Here is a 19,415-nt window from a genome sequence, read left to right on the forward strand (position 1 = left end):
TGAGCTACCTGTAAAAGTAAACAGGTAAACACTTCCTCGCTCCTAGAGGGCACTTCTGCTGAAGTAGAAGCACTTACGCTGTGTACACGCACCTCTCCTTTTCAGCCTCTTGTTCAGTTGTTCAAATAACCCCCTCCATCCTTTAATTCCAGGGCTTAGGGTTCCGTAGTCTCTGGATGGAGGAGCCTTCCAGGATTCTCAAACTGATGGGCGGGCAGAATCGCCACTCGATTCGCCCTGGGTCTCCAGAAGCCACAACCGCGGGTCTGCCCCACCGCCATTGCCAGACTTATTTGTATTACTGTCGTTGAGGGAGGTTCAATAAGTGAGCGCTCATCTGAGGCACGCTATTCCGTAGGAGTTTTCTCGACTAGCGAACAACGAGACAATGCTACAACCAGATTTCAGCCCTCCGTAATATCTGCAGAGGCCTTTCAAGAAGGTCCCAAGAGCCCCGGTTCATTGCATGCAGTTCTTCCTAGGAATGTCGATTAATGTCATCCTCACCCTGAACCACCCTGGCCAGTCCATTAGACCTCGCATACGAGGAACCGTGAAGGGAAACAGAACAAAACACGCGAATGTAGCCTGGAGAAGAATCTCTATATTCTGACGTTCCAGATCGGTTTCTCTGGCAGGTGTTTAAGAGCACCGCTTCTCAGCACAGACAGACAGACAGACAGACAGACAGACAGACAGACAGACAGGCTAAATGCCCTTCTGCATAACGCAAGCCAATAGCTTGGTTGGGACGCCAATCTGTGGGACAAACCAGCCCATGAGAAGAAGGAAGGCCTGGGCAACTGGCTGGTGGAAACGACCAAGCAGGGGGTCTGATGAGGACCATTTACGGCCAACTAAAAGGAGGTCAAAGAAAAAGTCGAGGCCCCCTTTTGAAAGGGAAGAATAATCTCTAGGAATATGAAGTCCTATTTCAGAAGGTCTAGCGGCCTTTGACTGTAGTGGCTAAAAATCTGTCGCACCTTCAGGACAAATCCAACCAGACCTGGGACGCCCTGGTCGTGGACGCCTTTCCTCTGCTTAGCCCCTAGCCTGCCTCCGTCTCTCGGAGTGGCTTTTCCCACCGGCGACAGTCTGGGCAGAGATCTTTCTCTGCGACGCTGGCTGCATTTCACCCCTTTAGGCCGGAATGTAGCGTGTCCTCTCTATCCCTACCAGACAGTAGACAGAAGTGGAAAGATAGGAGCGGAAACCCCCCAGCGAAGTCCCCCAGGCCTGTGGCCCCCGCCCCCACCTCACGTTCCCTCTCCACTCGAAGGTTTCCGTGGGGCCGAGGGGAGAAAGAGAGAAGTTTTTGGGTGAAAATATTTAACAAAAAGGGGGGGGGAAGGTTTTCCTTCCTACTAAGCGATTCCTTTGTTCTTGTGGGAACTCCGTATGTAAGGCAAACTTGTAAGTAAGTTCTATAGATTGATTTCGGAACGCGGAGGGCGAAGTGGTGCTGATGGGAATAGAAATTATGACTTATTGCAGGTCTTTTGTGTACAAAGGAGAATAGCTGGTCACAGTCCAGCTGTGTCGCTCAGTGTGTGTGTGTGTGTGTGTGTGTGCTTCTCAATGGCCTATTGTCATCGCCGTTCGAAGGGCGGCTGATTAATGTTCTGCGGGAGCCCTGATTTTCCCTTAGGAAAATATTTGCTTATCAGGTGGCCGGAGGGAGCGAATCTGCCCCGAGCCCATCACATGGGAAGCGTGTGCTCCAGAGTGTAACTCTGCCGGGAGGTCTTTATTGATACAATTCAACAAGTGAGACTTTTATTCGGGTTTTAAAGAAAACGCGCTGCTTTTTTGTTCGCTGTCCAAGCACGGCAAGGGTCCAGGTGGGCACTTCCAGCCTCACCTAAAAGCAAGCACAAACAAGGACGACACAGGGCGGAAAAACCATTTCCCAACCGCAGGAAGGGCCCACAGGAGGAGGAGGAGGAGAGCAGCAGTAGTTCCTCTGTCTCCACCTCCTCACCTCTCTCCACCCCATCACAAGCTTTGTCTTAAAGAGAAGGGAACAGGAACTGGAGGGGAAGTTGTATTTTGCTTGTCCTCGGTGGGGTTTGTTGCTGTTAACTGTGCTGCTAACATTTTTGAAAAATCTTGTTCTTTAACTGCGAGTCTTGCCGCCTTGGCCTGGATCCAAAGAGACGGGTTACTCCCCACCCCCTTACGCCCGCCCAAACCTCAAAAAATTACATAACAACCCGGAAGAACAATGAAGGTTCCCCTCATCTCACCCAAGTAAAATTTATAATTCATGTATTTACTACATTTGCTGCTTAATCCTTCCCTTCATAATCACTGGATTGCCTTGCTGCCTTAAATTACTTGAGTGCATTATCTCAAGTTAGCTCATGTTTTTTAAAATGCGAGGGGGTCACTTTATAGACACGTTTACTATTAACTTGAATAATTCCTGCATGCATGTCAAATGCCGACTTTTCATCGCTTTCCCCCCTTCTCAGTATATGCAATAAAAAACTATGCGTATCAATTTAAAATTTAGTGCTTCCTTGAATCGACCTCCGCACACAGAGAGATACACGCACGCACATATACAAAATGTGTATTTTTTATTTTTTAGTCGAGTGAAAAAAGGAGAGGAGCTCGGTCGCATCCACATGAAGGGGCTTTCCTTAATATTGTGGCAAGATTCCGAAATGAATGAAGAGATAGTCCATTGAAAGACGTTGAATGCCATGACAACTAGGAACAACCTCAGATTTATTCCAAACAGTTAGAACACATTGAAAGAGGGCGTCAATCATGTATTATTTCGCCAGTGAAATAAATGCAAAACCTGGTCTAGGACAAAGGCTTCCAACAGAAGCCGGACATTTGTCTACATTTCGCCCATTGTCCGCAGCTTAGCAATCGGTTTGTATTTGTGTTTGCCCCGGTCCGACCACCCAGGATGCGCTCAGGGACTAGCTTTTTTTATAAAAAAAAACACCCGAAACCGAACCATTGTCATCCACATCACATACTAGATGGGAGGCATGGGGGGGGATGGGACAGGGAGATATAAACTGATAAACCACCATTAATTGCTTCGGAAGATCTTCGGGGATCGCCCACCTCACGCTCCAGCACAAACACACCCAGCCCACCTCCTCCCAGTTTCCAAGTCCCAGTTCCAAGCGGTTGAGAAACTCTGACAACTATAGCATCTTGATCGTCTCCGCAAGTGTCAGGGGGCTTTGGGGAGAAGCGGTTTTTACTGGGTGGGGGGCCGTCCTGTTTGATTCCCCTTTTGAAAACCATCCTTCCCCCAAGCCGGCTTTGAAGACCCCAGGAGGATCCCATCCACCGAGTTCTGCTGTGCCCGAAATGTTGCCGTCCGCATCGCCGCCGCCCCCGCAACCCCACCCAGATTCCCTCGGAGATAAACAATGCTGCTGTATTCCGCCTCCAGCCGTAGAGCGAGGGACAGAGAGTTCACTCTTTAAAAGGAGGGGAGGGGGGGAGAGTCCCAAGAAAAGGCTACGAGCCGTGAACCTCTGGGGACCAAACCAAGTGGGGGGGGGAGGGGAGAACGGAGGGGGAGGGGAGAGTCAGCAGCGGGGGGGGGGAAGTTTGGTTCAAGTGAAGACAGAAAATGCTGGGAATTTTCCCATCCACAAGGTTTATTGTCCTTTCAGTGTCCCTAAGATAGGCTATTTAATACTGTCTGAATAAGCAGTAGCATCGTATTCTGGGCACATACATGAGAGAATTTAAGTGCTATTTTAAAAGACGTAAAATTCATTGGTTTCCCTTTTTTAAAGAATGCCTTTGAAATGCGTGCTCCAGCGGGGGGGGGGGTTTCTCAAAAATTCCAGTTTAAAACAGAATTGGTTTTGTTTTTGTTTCTTTGTTTTTTAAAAAAGGCTAGCTCTGGCTTTTACAGCGGTATGCCTTGTTAAACGCGCAAGTAATCTCTCCAGAAAACGGAAGAGTGAAATAAATTAGTCATGTGCAAATAAAAAAAGAAAACACCAAAAAATCGTTCGACTCTATCTAGGAGCTGAATTACCCTCTTTATTGCCAGTTTAGCTGATTTCGGAGCAAACTGGAATCAATTACTTGCTGTTTAATTTCTAGCACTCATCCTTAAGCCTCAACCAAAATATTGACCTAGGAGGTTTACATAAGTTGGGCTCTTGCCATCCCAACAACATCTTGTTTAGGTAACCACTAATTTGAATAGATTCCCCATTTCTGTCTTTTCTTTGCACTTTCTTCTTCTAAAAGTGGCGGATTTAGCTCAAGCCACTGTAAAACAGTCAATTTTCTAGCTTGCTTGAAAAGAAAGAAGAGAGAGAGAGAGAGAGAGAGAGAGAGAGAGAGAGAGAGAGGGAGGCAGCTTTATGTCAGCAACGAGAATGGGAAATGAATGCAAAATCGGGTTAGAGATGGTAGTGATGGTTGTTGCGGGGGTGGGTTAAAAAAAACAAAACCAGAGGCAATTTGTTAAAATGTACTTTCAAGTATGTGGAATATCTGGCTACTTGCAGCTCCTTTGTATGTAAATACTGTGGAGAAAAGGCCCTCCCCATCTTTGTAATTAATTGACACGTTATACCACTCATCATGTGCTACAGCACCAATGGTGGAGGCTCGCATCCCCCCTCCCAAAAAAACCCGCAATTTCACATCTGCAAACACTGTCTTCATCCACTTGACTCCTAAGACCCGCCCACACGTGGCCAACCTTTTGCGTTTTTAATGCATTTCTCTCCTCCCCCCCCCTTTCTCTCTCTCTCTCTCTCTCTCTCTCTCCCTCCTCTCGGCAGGTTCATGTGCGGAGACCAACCTTATATGGACTGCCCGTCTCAGCAATGGCTTGTTTTTTTCGAGGAGGCACCGTCAGCGCGCTGTGCTTAAAGCAGACCCTCAAGTAAACGCACGTTGGCATTTTTCCTGGAGTTACAAAGTCTTGCGGAAGCCCCGCCAGTTGCCCCCCTTGTGCTCCGCGGCTCTTAGCAGCCAAGCCCGAAAAGCGCAGATATTAGATGCTGAAAGACCGCCGCTGATTTTTGCCCTCCTCCTCCCACCACCTCCACCACCTCCACCCCTCCTCCGCCTCCTCCGCCGCTGCCACCGCGTCCCCTCTTTTATTCCAACCCAACACCCCCCACTTCCTTCTTCTCTCCCCCCCACCTTCCCCCCCCCAACCGGTGTATGTTTGGCGAAGCAAGAGGACTGACAATCTGGTCCTTCAAAGTTTCCTGCCTCAGATTTGCCCGGAATATGTCTCTGACCAACACAAAGACCGGCTTTTCTGTAAAGGACATCTTGGACTTGCCTGACACCAATGACGAAGACGGATCCATCGCGGAAGGGGGCGACGAAGAGGCGGAGGGGCCGGAGCCCCCCAAAAAGCCCGGGGTTTTGGGGACAACCGCCTTGGACTCTGTTCAGACGCTACCTCTGAAGAACCCATTTTACGACAATACCGACAATCCCTACACGCGTTGGCTCGCCACCACCGAGAGCATCCAGTATTCCTGTAAGTAGCCAAACTTACACTGGGGACCCCTCTCTTTGTGAGTCTCTCGCCCTCGCCAGGAGCCCGGATGAGGCCGTGCGGCTTCTCCTCCGCTCCTCTCCCCTCGCCAAAGTCCTCCTTTTGCTGTTGTGTGTCGTGCGTGTTTTAACTTCTTCTTGGAAGTGACGGGAACAAATGGGAGATCTGGGTTCTTTAATTACCTGAACCGAGTCAAAATAATGGCTTTCAATCCTTGTTTGAGAAAGAATAAAACTCCAGTCTGAAAAGATTTTAAAATGTGCCTTCCAAAATTCTCCCAGCCACCCAGCCGTGTTTCTTCACACACACACACACACACACACACACACACACACACACACACACACACAACTCCCGCTTCCCCTGAATCCTTCTTTCTACTTCTCTAACCAACAGAGTATGCTTTGTGGGGAAATTTTGGATAGCTTTGCTTTAGACGTTTGTAAACCGTCCCATTGGCTGTGCTGGATCAAAGAATGGCTTGTTGAATTATCCTTTAAAAATCAATCCACGTAGCCCAGAAAGAAGAAGTCCGTTTTGTTTGTTTGTTAAAGGAAGAGACCAAAGTCCAAACGTTGTAAAAAGCGGGGGCGGGGGGCTCCAGCGGGATATTCTCCTGCGCAAGACTGTATTAAAATGATTGGGAGCTACGCAAGACCGCTGTGGATTGCGCCAAGATTTTTATGGTGACCATGGTCTGTCTATATCTACAAATCCTTATCTCTTACTATTTCTGTACTGTGTTTCCTAACAGATTTATTAACATGGCATATATAGTCACCTTGTTTTGCCTCTATGCTTTCTATTTGTGTTTGTAATTTTCCGAGAGGGAAAGAAGATGAAAACGCACAGTCGCCTATACCTCACATGGGGAAGGAGAATGTGTGGCTGTGACAAACACGCATCAGACAGAGATGTTTCCAACACCACACACTTAATCCAAAGGGCTGTTAGGCACTTAGCTGTCACATAGATGCAGAACTAAACTGGGGTTTCTCCGTTGCAATTTGTTGTACGTTTAGTCTTGGTGAACCCCCCTTTGGAGACCCAGAGGATGAGGGTGGGCGTCCCAAAACGAGCGGGTTGCAAAGGACCCCCGTCACTTTCCTTTCTCCGGGTTGGGAAGTTGAGAAGGAGCAGCGCCCGGCGGGTCACCAAGAGGGTGAGGGGGGGGGATCCTGCGATCCTGCTCGATCCTGCTCGCCTGCCTGCCTAGCCGGCCGGCCGGCTTTCTTCTGATCTGCTTCTTTTGTGGCTTCCCCTCAGTGCACGGCTTGGCATCCAGCAACTCCCAACAGGACTCGGCGTCCAAATCTCCGGAGCCTTCGGCGGACGAGTCTCCGGACAACGACAAGGAAACTTCGAGCAACGGCGACTCCGGCAAGAAACGGAAACGGCGGGTGCTTTTCTCCAAGGCGCAGACTTACGAGCTGGAGCGGCGCTTCAGGCAGCAGCGGTACCTGTCGGCGCCCGAGCGGGAGCACCTGGCCAGCCTGATCCGCCTCACCCCGACGCAGGTGAAGATCTGGTTCCAGAACCACCGCTACAAGATGAAGCGGGCCCGGGCCGAGAAAGGTATGGAAGTGACTCCTCTCCCCTCCCCGCGCCGGGTAGCCGTGCCCGTCTTAGTCAGGGACGGCAAGCCGTGCCACACGCTCAAGGCACAGGACTTGGCTGCCGCCACCTTCCAGGCGGGGATCCCCTTCTCAGCCTACAGCGCCCAGTCTCTCCAGCACATGCAATACAATGCCCAGTACAGCTCGGCCAGCAACCCCCAGTACCCCTCAGCGCACCACTTGGTACAAGCCCAGCAATGGACTTGGTGAACTCTCTAGAGCCACAGAGACTCCAAGGAGAAGGATTCCAAATCAGTCCGGCTGGGGGAGGAGGGTGCGCGCGCGCGCGCGTGTGGACGGGTCAAGACTGAGATTCCGAGGCTGGGGTGGGGAGGGGGTTTCCTTATTTGGGGGCGGGGGTCAGTTTTCATTATTTTGGTCGTTTTGTGCGCCATGTTTACAAGGGGGGGGATACGCCGTTGCTAGTGGTCCTGTCTACCTACAACTACAGATTTTAAAAAAATAATAAAAAACGATTAAAAACTGAACGCTTTTGTGGTTTTTGTAAAGTATGTTTGTGTGCCGTAGAAGCTGTTGTCAGCTGTATATTAACCAAGGAGCGAGTAATTTAAAAATAGAACGTTATTTCTCATTTATGCAGAGATATTTATGGTCATGTATAAAATTCTGGCCACTATTAGCACTTCTACTTTTATTTTATTTAACGGTAAACCTATTTAGTGATTGTTGACATAAATTCAGGCCGGCCTTTATTTTTGGTTTGTTTCTGATTGGATAGGAAATTCCCTCCCCGTGGCGGGGGGGGGGGAGCGCGCGCGCGCGTGTATATATGTATGTATACACACATACGGAATGAAAAAGTATCCATATAAATATACATGTACAAATCCAAACAGAAAACTAGGAGATTTTGAGACTTTTATAAGAATTTTAATCAGAATGCTGTGTTTTGTTTTGTTTTAAATTCACATTAAACGGAACGCTTTTGTTGTGGTTAAACATTAAGTTAGCCTCTCTCGTTTTTCTTTTTCTTTTGTTAGTAACGCTGGAACAAACTCTGAGGAAGGGGCTCCTGCTGGAAGACACAGCAGAGAGGGAAGCGGGTGGGTCTCGGGTTTGGATCCTGGCAGGGGCTGTGGGAGGAGGCCTAAGCGCCTTGCGAGCGAAGTTTGCCCAGGGCTTGTGCGCCGTAGCCGGAGGAGGACTCGGAGTCTCAGAACTCTTGAGGACGAGGACAGAAACAGGAACGGCGCCTCCCGCCCTCCCTCCCTCCCCACCCCCGGCCCAAACTTTCTTCAATCTGAAGCTGAATATAATCTCGTCCTCTTTGCCTTCTGCCTGCTCAAGTTTATCTACTTGAGATACTAATAAGGAGATAAAGTGACGGGTGGAAATGAAAAATCAGCCTCCCCTCTGCCCCTCCCCCCCATCCTCCCGCAGCCTCATTTAAATGTAAGAGTGCTCCTTCAAGATGAGAAGCTTTTGATTCTAATAGCAATTCAATGGCGTTTACTTTCTCAGCTGCGTTGAGGTTGGTTACTTCGAAACTGGAAGTCCCGCCGCGAGGTTCCCTTCCGCGACTTCTCGCCATGTCTTTGCGACTTTGGCGAGGAAGGCCAATGTTCACACGTCCACGCAGACGAAACCGCGGGCTGCTTCAGGGTCTTGTTTTGGGGGGCATCTGAACCTCAGTAAGGTGTGGTTTTTCTGCTCCCCTCCTGGGCAGGGAAAGACATTTTAGACATTTAGACAGTGGGAATTGTTTGGAGCCGCTTAATGAGGTGAAGCGTGCCTGGTGGAGACGTTTTAAGACCCCAAAGACCTTCCTCTTAAGAGGAGACCGTGAGCACGTCCATTTCGTATCCGGAAGGAAGAAAGAGAGATGGGGACTTAATTCGGATCGGGTGGTGCTTGATACAAGCTGAAAGCGTTAGCTGACAGGTTATCCGGGCCGCTTGTCTGCTTTGCCCGAAGAATGCGATTTGAAATCAGGCCCGTCGAAAGCACTTTCACATGTCAATGCTGCGCCATGTCGGAGACTGTAGCTCTTTTCCGAAGCTCAGCAAACAAGTGGATCCAGAGAAGGGGCACCCTGGGCACGGAGAGCGGTCCCCGTGGAGCCTCCGCCAGAGCTGGCCACGTTTCAACTCCGCATCCAAAGCAAACACAATTATCTGGCGCCGAGATCTCTCTCTGCTGCAGCCTTCGCTCGCCTCTCGTAGAGGCTGGGGATTGAGCGAGCCAGCCTTCGACTGCTGCACTCGAGGGCCCGCCGCCAACTCTGAGGCCAAAGCAGATAATCTGCCTCCTTTTCTGGGGTGGCTTCTCTGCTAGTCTCTCGCAAAAGAGCAGTCCGGCCGTGGACCAGCTGCAGCCTTCTCTGTGGGGCAGCCCATTTGGGATTGGGGCCGTCGAAACTGCCTCCGGTGGGCTGGCAGCTTGTCCCTCGAAGCTGAGTTTGCTTTTCGGGGTGTGGGGGGGGGGGAGGAAGGAGCCTTTTCCCCTGCTAGGGAGGGTCTTTATAGGAGCTCACCTGCTCCTTCTGTCCGACTTGCTTGCACCCAGTTGCAGGCCTGCTTCAAGCCCCGATTTCAGACTGGACTCCTAGAAACCCAATATTTAGAACTGATCTATCGTGGTTCACATTCAAGCGCACCGTCCCAGTGAAATGCTCTCTTTTTCCCTCTTTTCAAAAGCAAACCTTCCATCCAGAGCAGGGGCGGTGTGTTTGTGCGCGCGCGCGCGCGTGCCTGTGGAGTGCGGGGAGCCGCTGTCTCTCCGGTCTCTACTAAGTCTATCAAGCTGGCGAAGTCTTGTGTGGCCCTAGCCCCCAGTGGCCTTCCATTTCACACGCCGGTGGTGGCGCGGGAGTTTGGGGTAGTCTATCTTTGCACAATATACAGTACCCATCACAAAACGGCACAATAAGGGAGGCTGGGAGTTGAGGATGTTAGAGGCGTGCATATTAAGTTGGGGTGGGGGAAAGAAAAGAAAGCCACGGAAGGGACAGAGAGGGGGGGGGGAGAACGCTTTCCCTTCCCCCTCTCTTCTTCTTTCCCTTGTTCTTCTCGGGGTGTGGGGGTGTGCGTGTGTTTAAATGCAATTCATCAATTGGCGTATCTGGAATGAGCAGAGCATCCCCGAGTCAGGGGGAACTACCTCGGGTTTTGTTCCGCCTGTCAGTTGGTGCCATTGTGAGCCACGTTGCACATGCCGTATTCCATATGGACAGCTGGGCCGGGAGGGGGCAGAAAGGGACCTTCACAAAACCCAAATTGTATCCGCCTTTCAAAACCGGTATTGTTGTCTGTGAAAGGAAGACGAATTAAAAATCCGTGCTATATCTATTCGAAGAAGAAGAAGAAGAATCCTTTCCCTCCCTCTTCTTGAAAGCAAACATGGCCTCTTTTTTCTCTAGAGTCTACTGAAAATATGCCTCTAGTTTCACAGACAATTAGGTTCTCTGTGTTTTAACACAGAGGTTAAAACAAAAACTCAGCCATAAAATTATTTTTTTTAAAAAAGGTTGGTTTTATGCCTCCCTACCGCCCCCCCCCCCACACCCTGTCCATCCTAATTGTAGTTCCTCTGGCTGCCTGTCTAACTGTTTAGCTGGCTGTTTAGCTCGCTGAGCTGGGCCGAGAAAACAAGGAATCTCATTCACGAGGAGATGTGATGTTATGCAGAGACTCCTCAGATCACAACTGGATACGGTTGTTGCTGCTGGCTGCTGCTGGCTGATGATATATGTGTGTGGTTCTCTGCCCTCCTCCAGAGAGATCGAAAACCAGCCCCATGCTGCCTAGAATGACCACAGGAAGTTCTCTGGAGGACGACTGATGGACATCATCCAGGCAAATTTAAGCGCTTGCAAGTCCCACTGATTTCACGGGGAAAGTTAAGCATTTGCTTATATCTGCCCTTTGGAAATCGATAAGATTTAAAGGTGCTTAATTTTGTGCTTGAGTCGTGCCTTTTTAATCACAGCTCTTAGGGTAATATAGCAGGCCATTGCGAAAAATCGGTACACCTGGGGTTGTACCTCTTACTATGTTATTCCAACATCTGTCTTTCTGTCTATCTAGGGAAGCCAGGGCGTTTCTGGTTTAGTACCCTCCTCTTTAGTATACCGGGGTGTGGTTCTCAAAAATCACTGATGATACGCTTTTATTCCAAACCTGCAGTTCTTCCTTAGCCAGTCAGTTTCTTCCGAGTCACCAACGGCCAGGACGCAGCATGCATAGTTACGCCGTTTGACGGTGGCAATCCAACCATATCTATTGGGAAGTAAATCCCATGGAGACCAACAGGCCTTGTTTCCTGGTAAATCTGACTAGGCTCGGAGTGCGAATACTGCTTAAACTGGGGTGATTAAGCGCTTGCTTAACTTTCCCACTGAAAGCCACGGTACCGAACAACAAGTAATGCCATATTGACAATAACGATTGACTCGCATTCCAAAGGACGCCAGTTTGCGAAACCAAAACAAGCCTCTTTCCCGCCTCCTCGGTTCCTCAAAAGGGGCTGTGTGTTTTCGTGGCTCGATCGGGCCCCACCAGCCCAGCCTCCTCGAAGGAAAGCACATTTTTCGGTATTTCAATAGAAACGCCGGAGCGAAATCTTTGTGTTCATTGGTTAAGCGGTCGCTGTTGCTCAATAGGTTTTTGAAGACAATGGCAGGAGGCAATTTGAAAGAACTACAGCGGGGGAAGGGAGAGAAAGAAGACAATGAAAAAATGTTCTGTGCATTTGAAAACTGATGGATTGTTCCTGGAGCGGCAGGTCTCTGCGCGCGCGTGTTCCTGAGCACTGGAGCGCCTCTCCTACCTAAGCCGCCTCCTCTCTGAGCCGTTTTCTTCTACTCTCCCCCCCACCCCCCTCATCGCTTTCTCTCCCGCATCCCGTCACTGGAGTAGCTATTTAGGGAGAATCAGCTAACCTGATAATGAGCTGAAAAACCCCTTTAAGCTCAGGAAATAACCTACTTTCATTACCTATTGACTGTAAGGCTTAGTTTAGACCTGGCGTGGGATTTTTTTAAAGGGTCTTTTCAAGAGGCCTGGTCAATGAGAAGCTAATCCAATATTTACAAAGTATAAAGACAATTCTCAATTGTATTTATGAAGGACCGATCACCGTGCGATTACTTGGAGGAGGTGGAGAGGAGAAGGCAGAAAGGAGGGGAGGAAAGCAAACTCTCGGTTGGTGGCAGCAGGTTGGAGACCTCACCCGCCACCCCCCGCTCCAGCCTCCACCCGCCACCCCGAACTTCCTGCGCGGGGCCCAGCTCAAGAAGCGCGCGCGCGGAGCGATGTAGCAGCAGATACTCGTGAAGTGTTGGTGTGTATTAGATATTGTATTGAGCAATATTTCAGGAAATATGTACTTGTGGCGTCCTGAGAGCGACACTCTTGCTCTGTCGATAAATCAACTCGCTTTATCCCAGCATCTGCAAATAAACTCTCTCTCATCTCCCCCATCAAAAGAAAACAATTTAGTTTTATTGCTTTATTTCTCTCCTTCCCTCCCTCCCTCTCTTCCTCTTGGAGGCCTTCTTCGATTATAAACGCTGTTATTAATAAAGCTAGCTAGGCGAGCTTTAATCGCTTACAATCGGGCGAGGAGGAGGCGGGGGAGCAGCGGGGGAGGAACAAGCGTCAGGCCCCGGACCAGTCTCTCCCTTTTACTGACACGCTTTCGCCACAAGGGGTCACTAGAGCCCTTCATTTCTGCACCGTGGACTCTCCACCCCCGCGGGAAATCCAGAGCGGGCATAGATGTACCTTTTAGGATTTAAAATGTTGATCACAGGGGATGGATAGAAAGAGTTTGCTATTTTATTTATTTCAGCACGGCCGAAGTTGGTGTCCGAAGTTTCTAAGCGCCCGGGACGTGCTATGTCTGAATCCAACTATTTTATTTGGGTTAACAATGGTGCAGCGACTCAAAAGTATAATCTTCATTTTCTGATCTGTTATCTGCTCCGGGGCGTAGCCAGGATTTATTTTTGGGGTGGCAGGCTTTAGGGGGAGGCAGAACCAAGTTATCTGCAATGCAACTGGTTAGTTAAGTATTGTTTTATTTATTTGCTTAATCTAGGCCTGCCTCCTCCTGGCTACGCCCATCTATCTGCTCCTGTCAAATAAGAGGGCGGCTGCTTTTTTGTTTCACTCCGTGCAATTCCGGAATAAAATAAAATAAAAACGCTGCAATGGGGTTGTCAACTTCCTTCGCCACAAAGCAAACGAAATACGTTCTTCACTTTAATTCACAAGCAAGCAGAATAGTCCGCCCATGGCTTGAGGGGAGCTCACTGTCCATTATCTGACCCTCTGGCGAAGCAGGGCCAGAACGTGGCTTGGCCGGAAAGCGAAACATCGTCACTCGGTGATGAAATTCTATCTATTCACACAGAATGACCAGACCACTTGCCTGCTTTGGGGAGGAGGCAGCTGGAATTCACATTGAATGCCGAGGGTCAGTTTTAATTTTGGTTGTGTGCAGTGCAGTCAGGCAGCTTCAGTCTCTAAACGTAATTGTCTTATGGAGGTGGGTGCTCTTTAGATGATAATGTGTCTTACTTCACTTCAAAATGTGATAAGCGACAGCATGAGCGGGGTTTTCAGATGCTGTTCTTACTTGTGTAGAACCGCATTCAGAATGCAGGCTAACTTTGGGGAGAAAAGAATGCTCCAGCATTGTTTGGATGATCCATTCACCAAAAGCATGAATCTATGAAAGTGTGGAGCAATTGGTTGTGTGAATTATCTCCAGCAGACCTCATAGCACACAAACCAGGCATTTTTTGCTTGTGGTGGTGAACTCACATCCAGGCTGCACATAAAGTCAATGCCTGAAAGATTTCTGCCTGTGAGCTTCAGTGTGCAGAAACTGTCGCAGGTTTCTAAGGGGACTTTGCAGAGTTGTACATATAAAATGAATCTCAAGGTTGAGAGGACAGCAGAATCTTGGTGGTGACAGTGGCCCTGGATGAAGATGTAGATACTTGTTTGAATCAGATGCACCCAGTGGGGGTCATCTGAGCACTGTCAGGCAACACCCAGATGTACCTCTGTAGCACAGATAGTCATCATCCATGCATTTTATGTGTAAGAGCCATTCTACCCACTAAACAGAATGATGCAGTAGACTGAGGAGGTGGGAGATTCTGGATTGTGCCACTTCAGGCCTCAGGAGGGGGGATCATGTTTTACAATGCTCATCTGTGTTGAAACAAAACCTCTCTTAGTACAGCCGTTTCCTGAAGGTGCCAACTTCCTGCATGCAAAGAGTTTTTTAATGTGAGGATTGGGGTTTTTTTAAATAAAAAAATGGCATGCACACACCCCAACTGTAGTCTGAAATAATGCAATCCAGAATTCTACCACCTCGATCAATCTCATTCTTTGTGAGAACAACTGTGAGCTCTTTTTAATCAGAAGACTACAAAGAGGCTGTGTGTCAGTTTCTGGGTGATGCTTGAGTACTGCCCCATGAACAAGAACAGATTTAGTTATTCCATGATGTTATTACTCAGGGTTAATAGATGGAACAGTGATTAATATATTCCCAAGTGGTCAGGGGAGAGTAGGAGTAACTGCCTTTCCATCTCTCATTAAGACCACCTAACTTTAAATTAACGTCCTTTCTCATTTATAAAGCAAAGAAGTCCCCAGAACAAAAATTATTAATTTGAGTAGAGAGAGATTATCATAGATAGCTGGTCTCTTTTTTCTTTTTTCTTTGTGTTGCCCCTGTAGCAGCAATCCTGTTCAAGATTCCAACCAACAAGATAAACCCTTTTCTCGAATACTCCATTCCATCCTCCTCCTCCACCATTCTAACTGCCAGCATTTCATGCCCACTGAGCATGCACAATGAATTTTCCCTGAGTATGCTGATGCTGTGGATCTCCTTGGGGATTTTGCCCATTTTGATTGCATAAGGATCCACACTCAAATAATGATGTTAGCCTGCCTCTCCACCTTGCAAAACTGTAGTAAGGGTTACTGAGATACACATGCGAGGCCTAGAATGTTCTATGTGCTACAAATGTTTAGCATGGGTCTAAGAATAAATGAATAGGTTGTCTCCTTACACCCCACTTGTATAACAGAATACACTAACTTCTCTCTTTTTAAAAAATGTCATTCCCCTCTTGTTCTGAATCAAGATGTATGATGCATGAGCCTGTGGCTTTGTTTTTATCTGTTAAAATGATCTGAAAGGGGGAAAGGGAGCAAAACTGTAACCAACCACAGAGAGGCGCTATTGGATAAGAAGAGGGCATCAAAAATAGTTGCAGCATCTGATCTGAGACAGATTTTTGTGCCATTTGGTATCCTATGTGAAATGAAGTTGTATTATCCAGGGGTATACCAGGGGTTTTGAATGACCTCCTGGGGGCAAAGATTGCTTGAGTTGCCTCAGAGCCCTTCACCAAAGTGGGAAAAGGCACTGGCTGCTTAAATGTTGGATTTATCATCTATGCATCTGAGAGCAAGATTTGTCAATGCCTTTTGCTTATGCTCAACCTCCCCAGAGAGGAGCCAAATGTGAGATGATACAATTTCTTTGGAGAAAAACTGAGATATGCATGCAAAAGTGATCCAACGGTTCATCCGTCAACATTCCTACGAAGAGAACCAATTTCCTCAACATGGTAATATTTTGAATCCAGAAGGCCCTGGGTCTCAGTTTCTGGTACCTCTGGTTAAAAGGATTTCAAGTGCCAGGGTTTGGAAAGTCTCAGACCTTGAGCCCCATTTCAACAGATGGGCCCGTGATCTAACTGAACTTCAAATGCTCAACAGTCTATTGTCATCAAAAAGCACAAGGCTCCTGCGTTAAAGTTAGCCCATAAATGTTTGTGAGGCTCCTTCGGACGTGCTTGGTCATCCTTTACTCTGGTGGACCCTGGAATTGGATCAAAGCATCCCTGTGGTGAAAGTCAGAGAAGTTCCTGCATGTGCCTGGGATTTGGAGGGGTCACATGCCCAGACGGGGGCAAGAGGAAACTTGCTTGCTATATGTGATGGTATTCTGTGTCTGGCATTAGATGACTGATAGTATTCAATGGTATTTAACATTTTACAGTTGTTGGCATTGTTCAGTTTTTGAAAATTCATACCCAGCGCCTGCCAATACCAAAACAGTCCCAGGCTGCCAATAGGTAAGATCTTGAATTCTGAATAGAGAATTTCACATCCATATTTTTAATTTGAATTTAAATCTGATGTGTTTCTTTCAAAATTTAAATGAGAAAACAACAATTGTAATTATTCATTCAGCTTCAGGTATAAGCAAATCATTGTCTCTCTGTACCAGTTTTCAGATGGAGCACGGTCCAAGTATTGGAAGAAATGCATTCTCTGGCTTCCTCCTCCAGCAGTGACAGAGATTGGCTGCCAATAAAAGTCTTTCCCAATCTGATTTATCTACCCTGCAATATCACAGAACACACACTTGATTTTTTAAATTTGTGGTCTTTGTCCTTTATTGTCTAAATACTTGACAATTCTGTATGTTTCTTTTGTTTAAAGAAAAAAGCCAAAACAAATTATTGTAAAAAAATCTAATGCCCTTTTCTTGTAGAGCAATGCCTTAGCAGTGAGTAATGCATTCCTGTGATTTGCTCCTTCCCTCTGCAGAAATTGTGTCCTACTGAAGGTTAAGGATACTCACCTGAAAACTCATCTGTCATACAGAGAGGTGTTTATTTGAAATGTTGCATAATGTGACTGTATCACATATTCCTAGTAAATGAATTGTTACATGGCAATCATCAAATCAGGTCCTTAGAATAAAGAATCTCACTGAGAAGACAAAAAATATTGACAACCAGTAGCTCACTGTGAAATAGTGTTTGTGCTGTATCTGAATGGCAGGAACACCCGGCTGGGTAGACAGATGCAGAGTAAGCATAGGACACCTCTCATGGTCAGGGAAAGCTTTCTGGCTGGATTTCCCCATATAAACAGCAGGTGGAGTTGGCATCTGTGTGGGTTCTTTCCAACTCTACAATTCTATGATTCCGCAATTCTATGATTTCGTCTACAAGCCTTCTTGATTCCTCTAAATATGAGGCTTCCTTATGCTGTTTCAGATCTTCTAGCTCAGCTTTCAAACATCTCTACAAAAGGTATTTCCCAGCCTCACTGCCTGAGATCCTTTTCACTGGAAATAGCTAGAATTTAATATTGGACTGTTCTGTGCACAAATCTCCACATCTGAACTGTGGACACTCCTCCCAGATGGCAGGAACAGAGAAGTCATCCACCCAAGTTCACATACCATGATCCTGCAGATGTAATCTATTTAGGGAATGAATTATCCGCAGAATCGTGGCCTTGGTCTTTCTAAGGAAATCCAGCAAAAGGAGCATCTTTGGGAAACAGGGTACCACTCCCTAGCTAACCTTATTTCTGCACATACACCCCTCCCCTAACCAGTCCAATACATTTTCTCTCAGGAGGCAAAGGCCTGCATGACGGCAGAATCTCCATATGCACAGTAGGACAAAGGGTTCTGTATCTTCCAGACCTCAGTGACCTGTTTACTTTATTCTATAGCATCATGGCTGTGCAAGAGAGTTTTGGCAGGCACAGCTTATAGATGAGCGCAGAAAGAGAAAGTGCTACACACCAGGTTGCAGAACAGGAGTCCTGGCTTCCTTTCCATCAAGTCACCTTCACCTCCCCTACAGGTTGCAGATGTTGGATGGTTTTAGATGAGGAGGAGATGATATTTTATTTATTAATTATCCTTCATCTTCTTACTTGTGCAAGAATGCAAATACCTATTTCAGCAGAATTAAAAATCCCATCCCTGCACAGCTTATCTTTAGAAGCTTTTAGAGACAAGGTTGTTTAACCTAGAAGAATTATGATATCCAGTGATGCTTTGGCAGACTTGGATCATCTCCCTTTTATGTTTCCCTCTCAGACTGTTTAAAGAAACAAGAAACAAGATTTACTCACAATAAAATACTTGCCAGGATTCAAAGAGATACAGTGATGAAAATCAGGCTGGCAATAATCCTTAAAAGTTACAGAAGTCTATAGTTCAATTCAGAATGATGTGTGCTTCTTTGAGGAGACCACAGACAACTTTATCCCATCATAGGTAAGAAGAATGTGCAGTGACAGGAAGATGAAGTTTTCTATTGTTCTCCTTCCTACCACAAAAGTTTAGAGGTTGTGACATCATATAGTCCTGTTTATGGCTCTCTAGAAATCATGCATCTGTGGCTTTGGCTGCAGATTCTCCCACAGGAGAGCCTTCTTTCAATTACTGGGATAGTAAATGAAGGTGTCTAGCCAATGCCTGGGTCTGTTGTGAGTAGAGGCTCTACAGCGGCTGAGACTGATACCAGGACAACCTACCATGAACTAACTAACTAACTAACTAACTAACTAACTAACTAACTAACTCTCTCTCTCTCTCTCTCTCTCTCTCTCTCTCACACACACACACACACACACACACACACACACACACACACACACTGTGTGACACCCCAACAACCTATTGTGTTTCAGTTCCCTTCAGCCTCCTCTTCCTATCTGCAGTTTAGGAAGAATAATAGTGATCTGCTTTGCATGGTTGCTAGTAAGGTTTACTAAGGTAATGTGTGTGAACTGCTTTGAGTATTCTAAAGTGTCAAATAAATGTTATGAGTTGGTTTCACAACCACCAGTTTGATGCTGCTCAATAGCAACAGGGTCCCAATTCATACTGGGGTGCACTGGCTATTTCTGCAGGAAAAATCAAGGGCAAACCTCTGGGTTAACATCACATGAAGTTTGGTCTTTGTTCAGTCTTTCTTCTTCATTTTTGTTTCTTTATACCTCTACTCCTCCCCACCCCGTTCAGCTCAGCTGCCATCAGCATTCTGAAAGCTTTTGACAATTTAGGGATTCAAATTCTTCAAATTTACAAACTTCTATAGTTCAGTGTACGTAGCAACTACTTCCTTATACTTCATTTCCAAACCAAGTATCACTAAACCAGCTGAAGAGAACAAGCAATGATCAGGACTGGGACCACAGTGCAGAGAGAGAAGGGCTTCCCTCCAGGACATGATCCTGACTCAATCCCTTCCTCCAAAACTTCTACTTGGTCTATGAAGGAAGCAGCTTTGACACTACTACCAGTTACACTACCCCACTCCACCTCCCATAGCAAATTTTCCTGCCTGGTTAATTGGCACTCAGTAAGAAGTAGGACTTTGCATTATTATTTTTGCTGGGGTTTATATACTGGTTAATCCAACACCTTAATAGCAAAACAAAATGAGTGAAATGAGTTCCTGAATAGAA

The 19,415-nt window shown here is 47.1% G+C and overlaps 1 protein-coding gene and 1 long non-coding RNA gene across 5 annotated transcripts in view; one reads left to right on the plus strand and one right to left on the minus strand.

The window, feature by feature from the left end:
- LOC308593567 overlaps nt 1–4,891 on the minus strand; it is a 53,918-nt gene extending 49,027 nt beyond the window's left edge. The window contains exon 1 of the long non-coding RNA XR_014011012.1: nt 4,805–4,891. This is a non-coding gene — a long non-coding RNA (uncharacterized lncRNA). The remainder of the gene's footprint in view (nt 1–4,804) is intronic.
- Nucleotides 4,892–5,172: 281 nt separating this feature from the next.
- Nucleotides 5,173–18,293, plus strand: NKX2-2 (NK2 homeobox 2; the record flags this gene model as incomplete). 4 transcript variants are annotated; one of them, XM_081206021.1, is made up of 3 exons in its annotated part: nt 5,173–5,500; nt 6,785–7,093; nt 18,040–18,293. In XM_081206021.1, 3 exons carry the CDS (start codon nt 5,173–5,175, stop codon nt 18,156–18,158), a joined length of 756 nt encoding a protein of 251 aa, XP_081062147.1. In that variant the 3' UTR covers nt 18,159–18,293. The 4 variants fall into 4 exon arrangements, with proteins under 4 accessions (XP_081062147.1, XP_081062146.1, XP_081062145.1 ...); XM_081206020.1 differs by lacking the exon at nt 18,040–18,293 and adding an exon at nt 16,423–16,895; XM_081206019.1 differs by lacking the exon at nt 18,040–18,293 and adding an exon at nt 12,222–12,593.
- Between the last annotated feature and the right edge of the window lie 1,122 nt (nt 18,294–19,415).

The sequence above is a fragment of the Podarcis bocagei genome (assembly GCF_964188305.1).
Source record: "Podarcis bocagei genome assembly, chromosome: 8".
Taxonomy (NCBI): domain Eukaryota; kingdom Metazoa; phylum Chordata; class Lepidosauria; order Squamata; family Lacertidae; genus Podarcis; species Podarcis bocagei.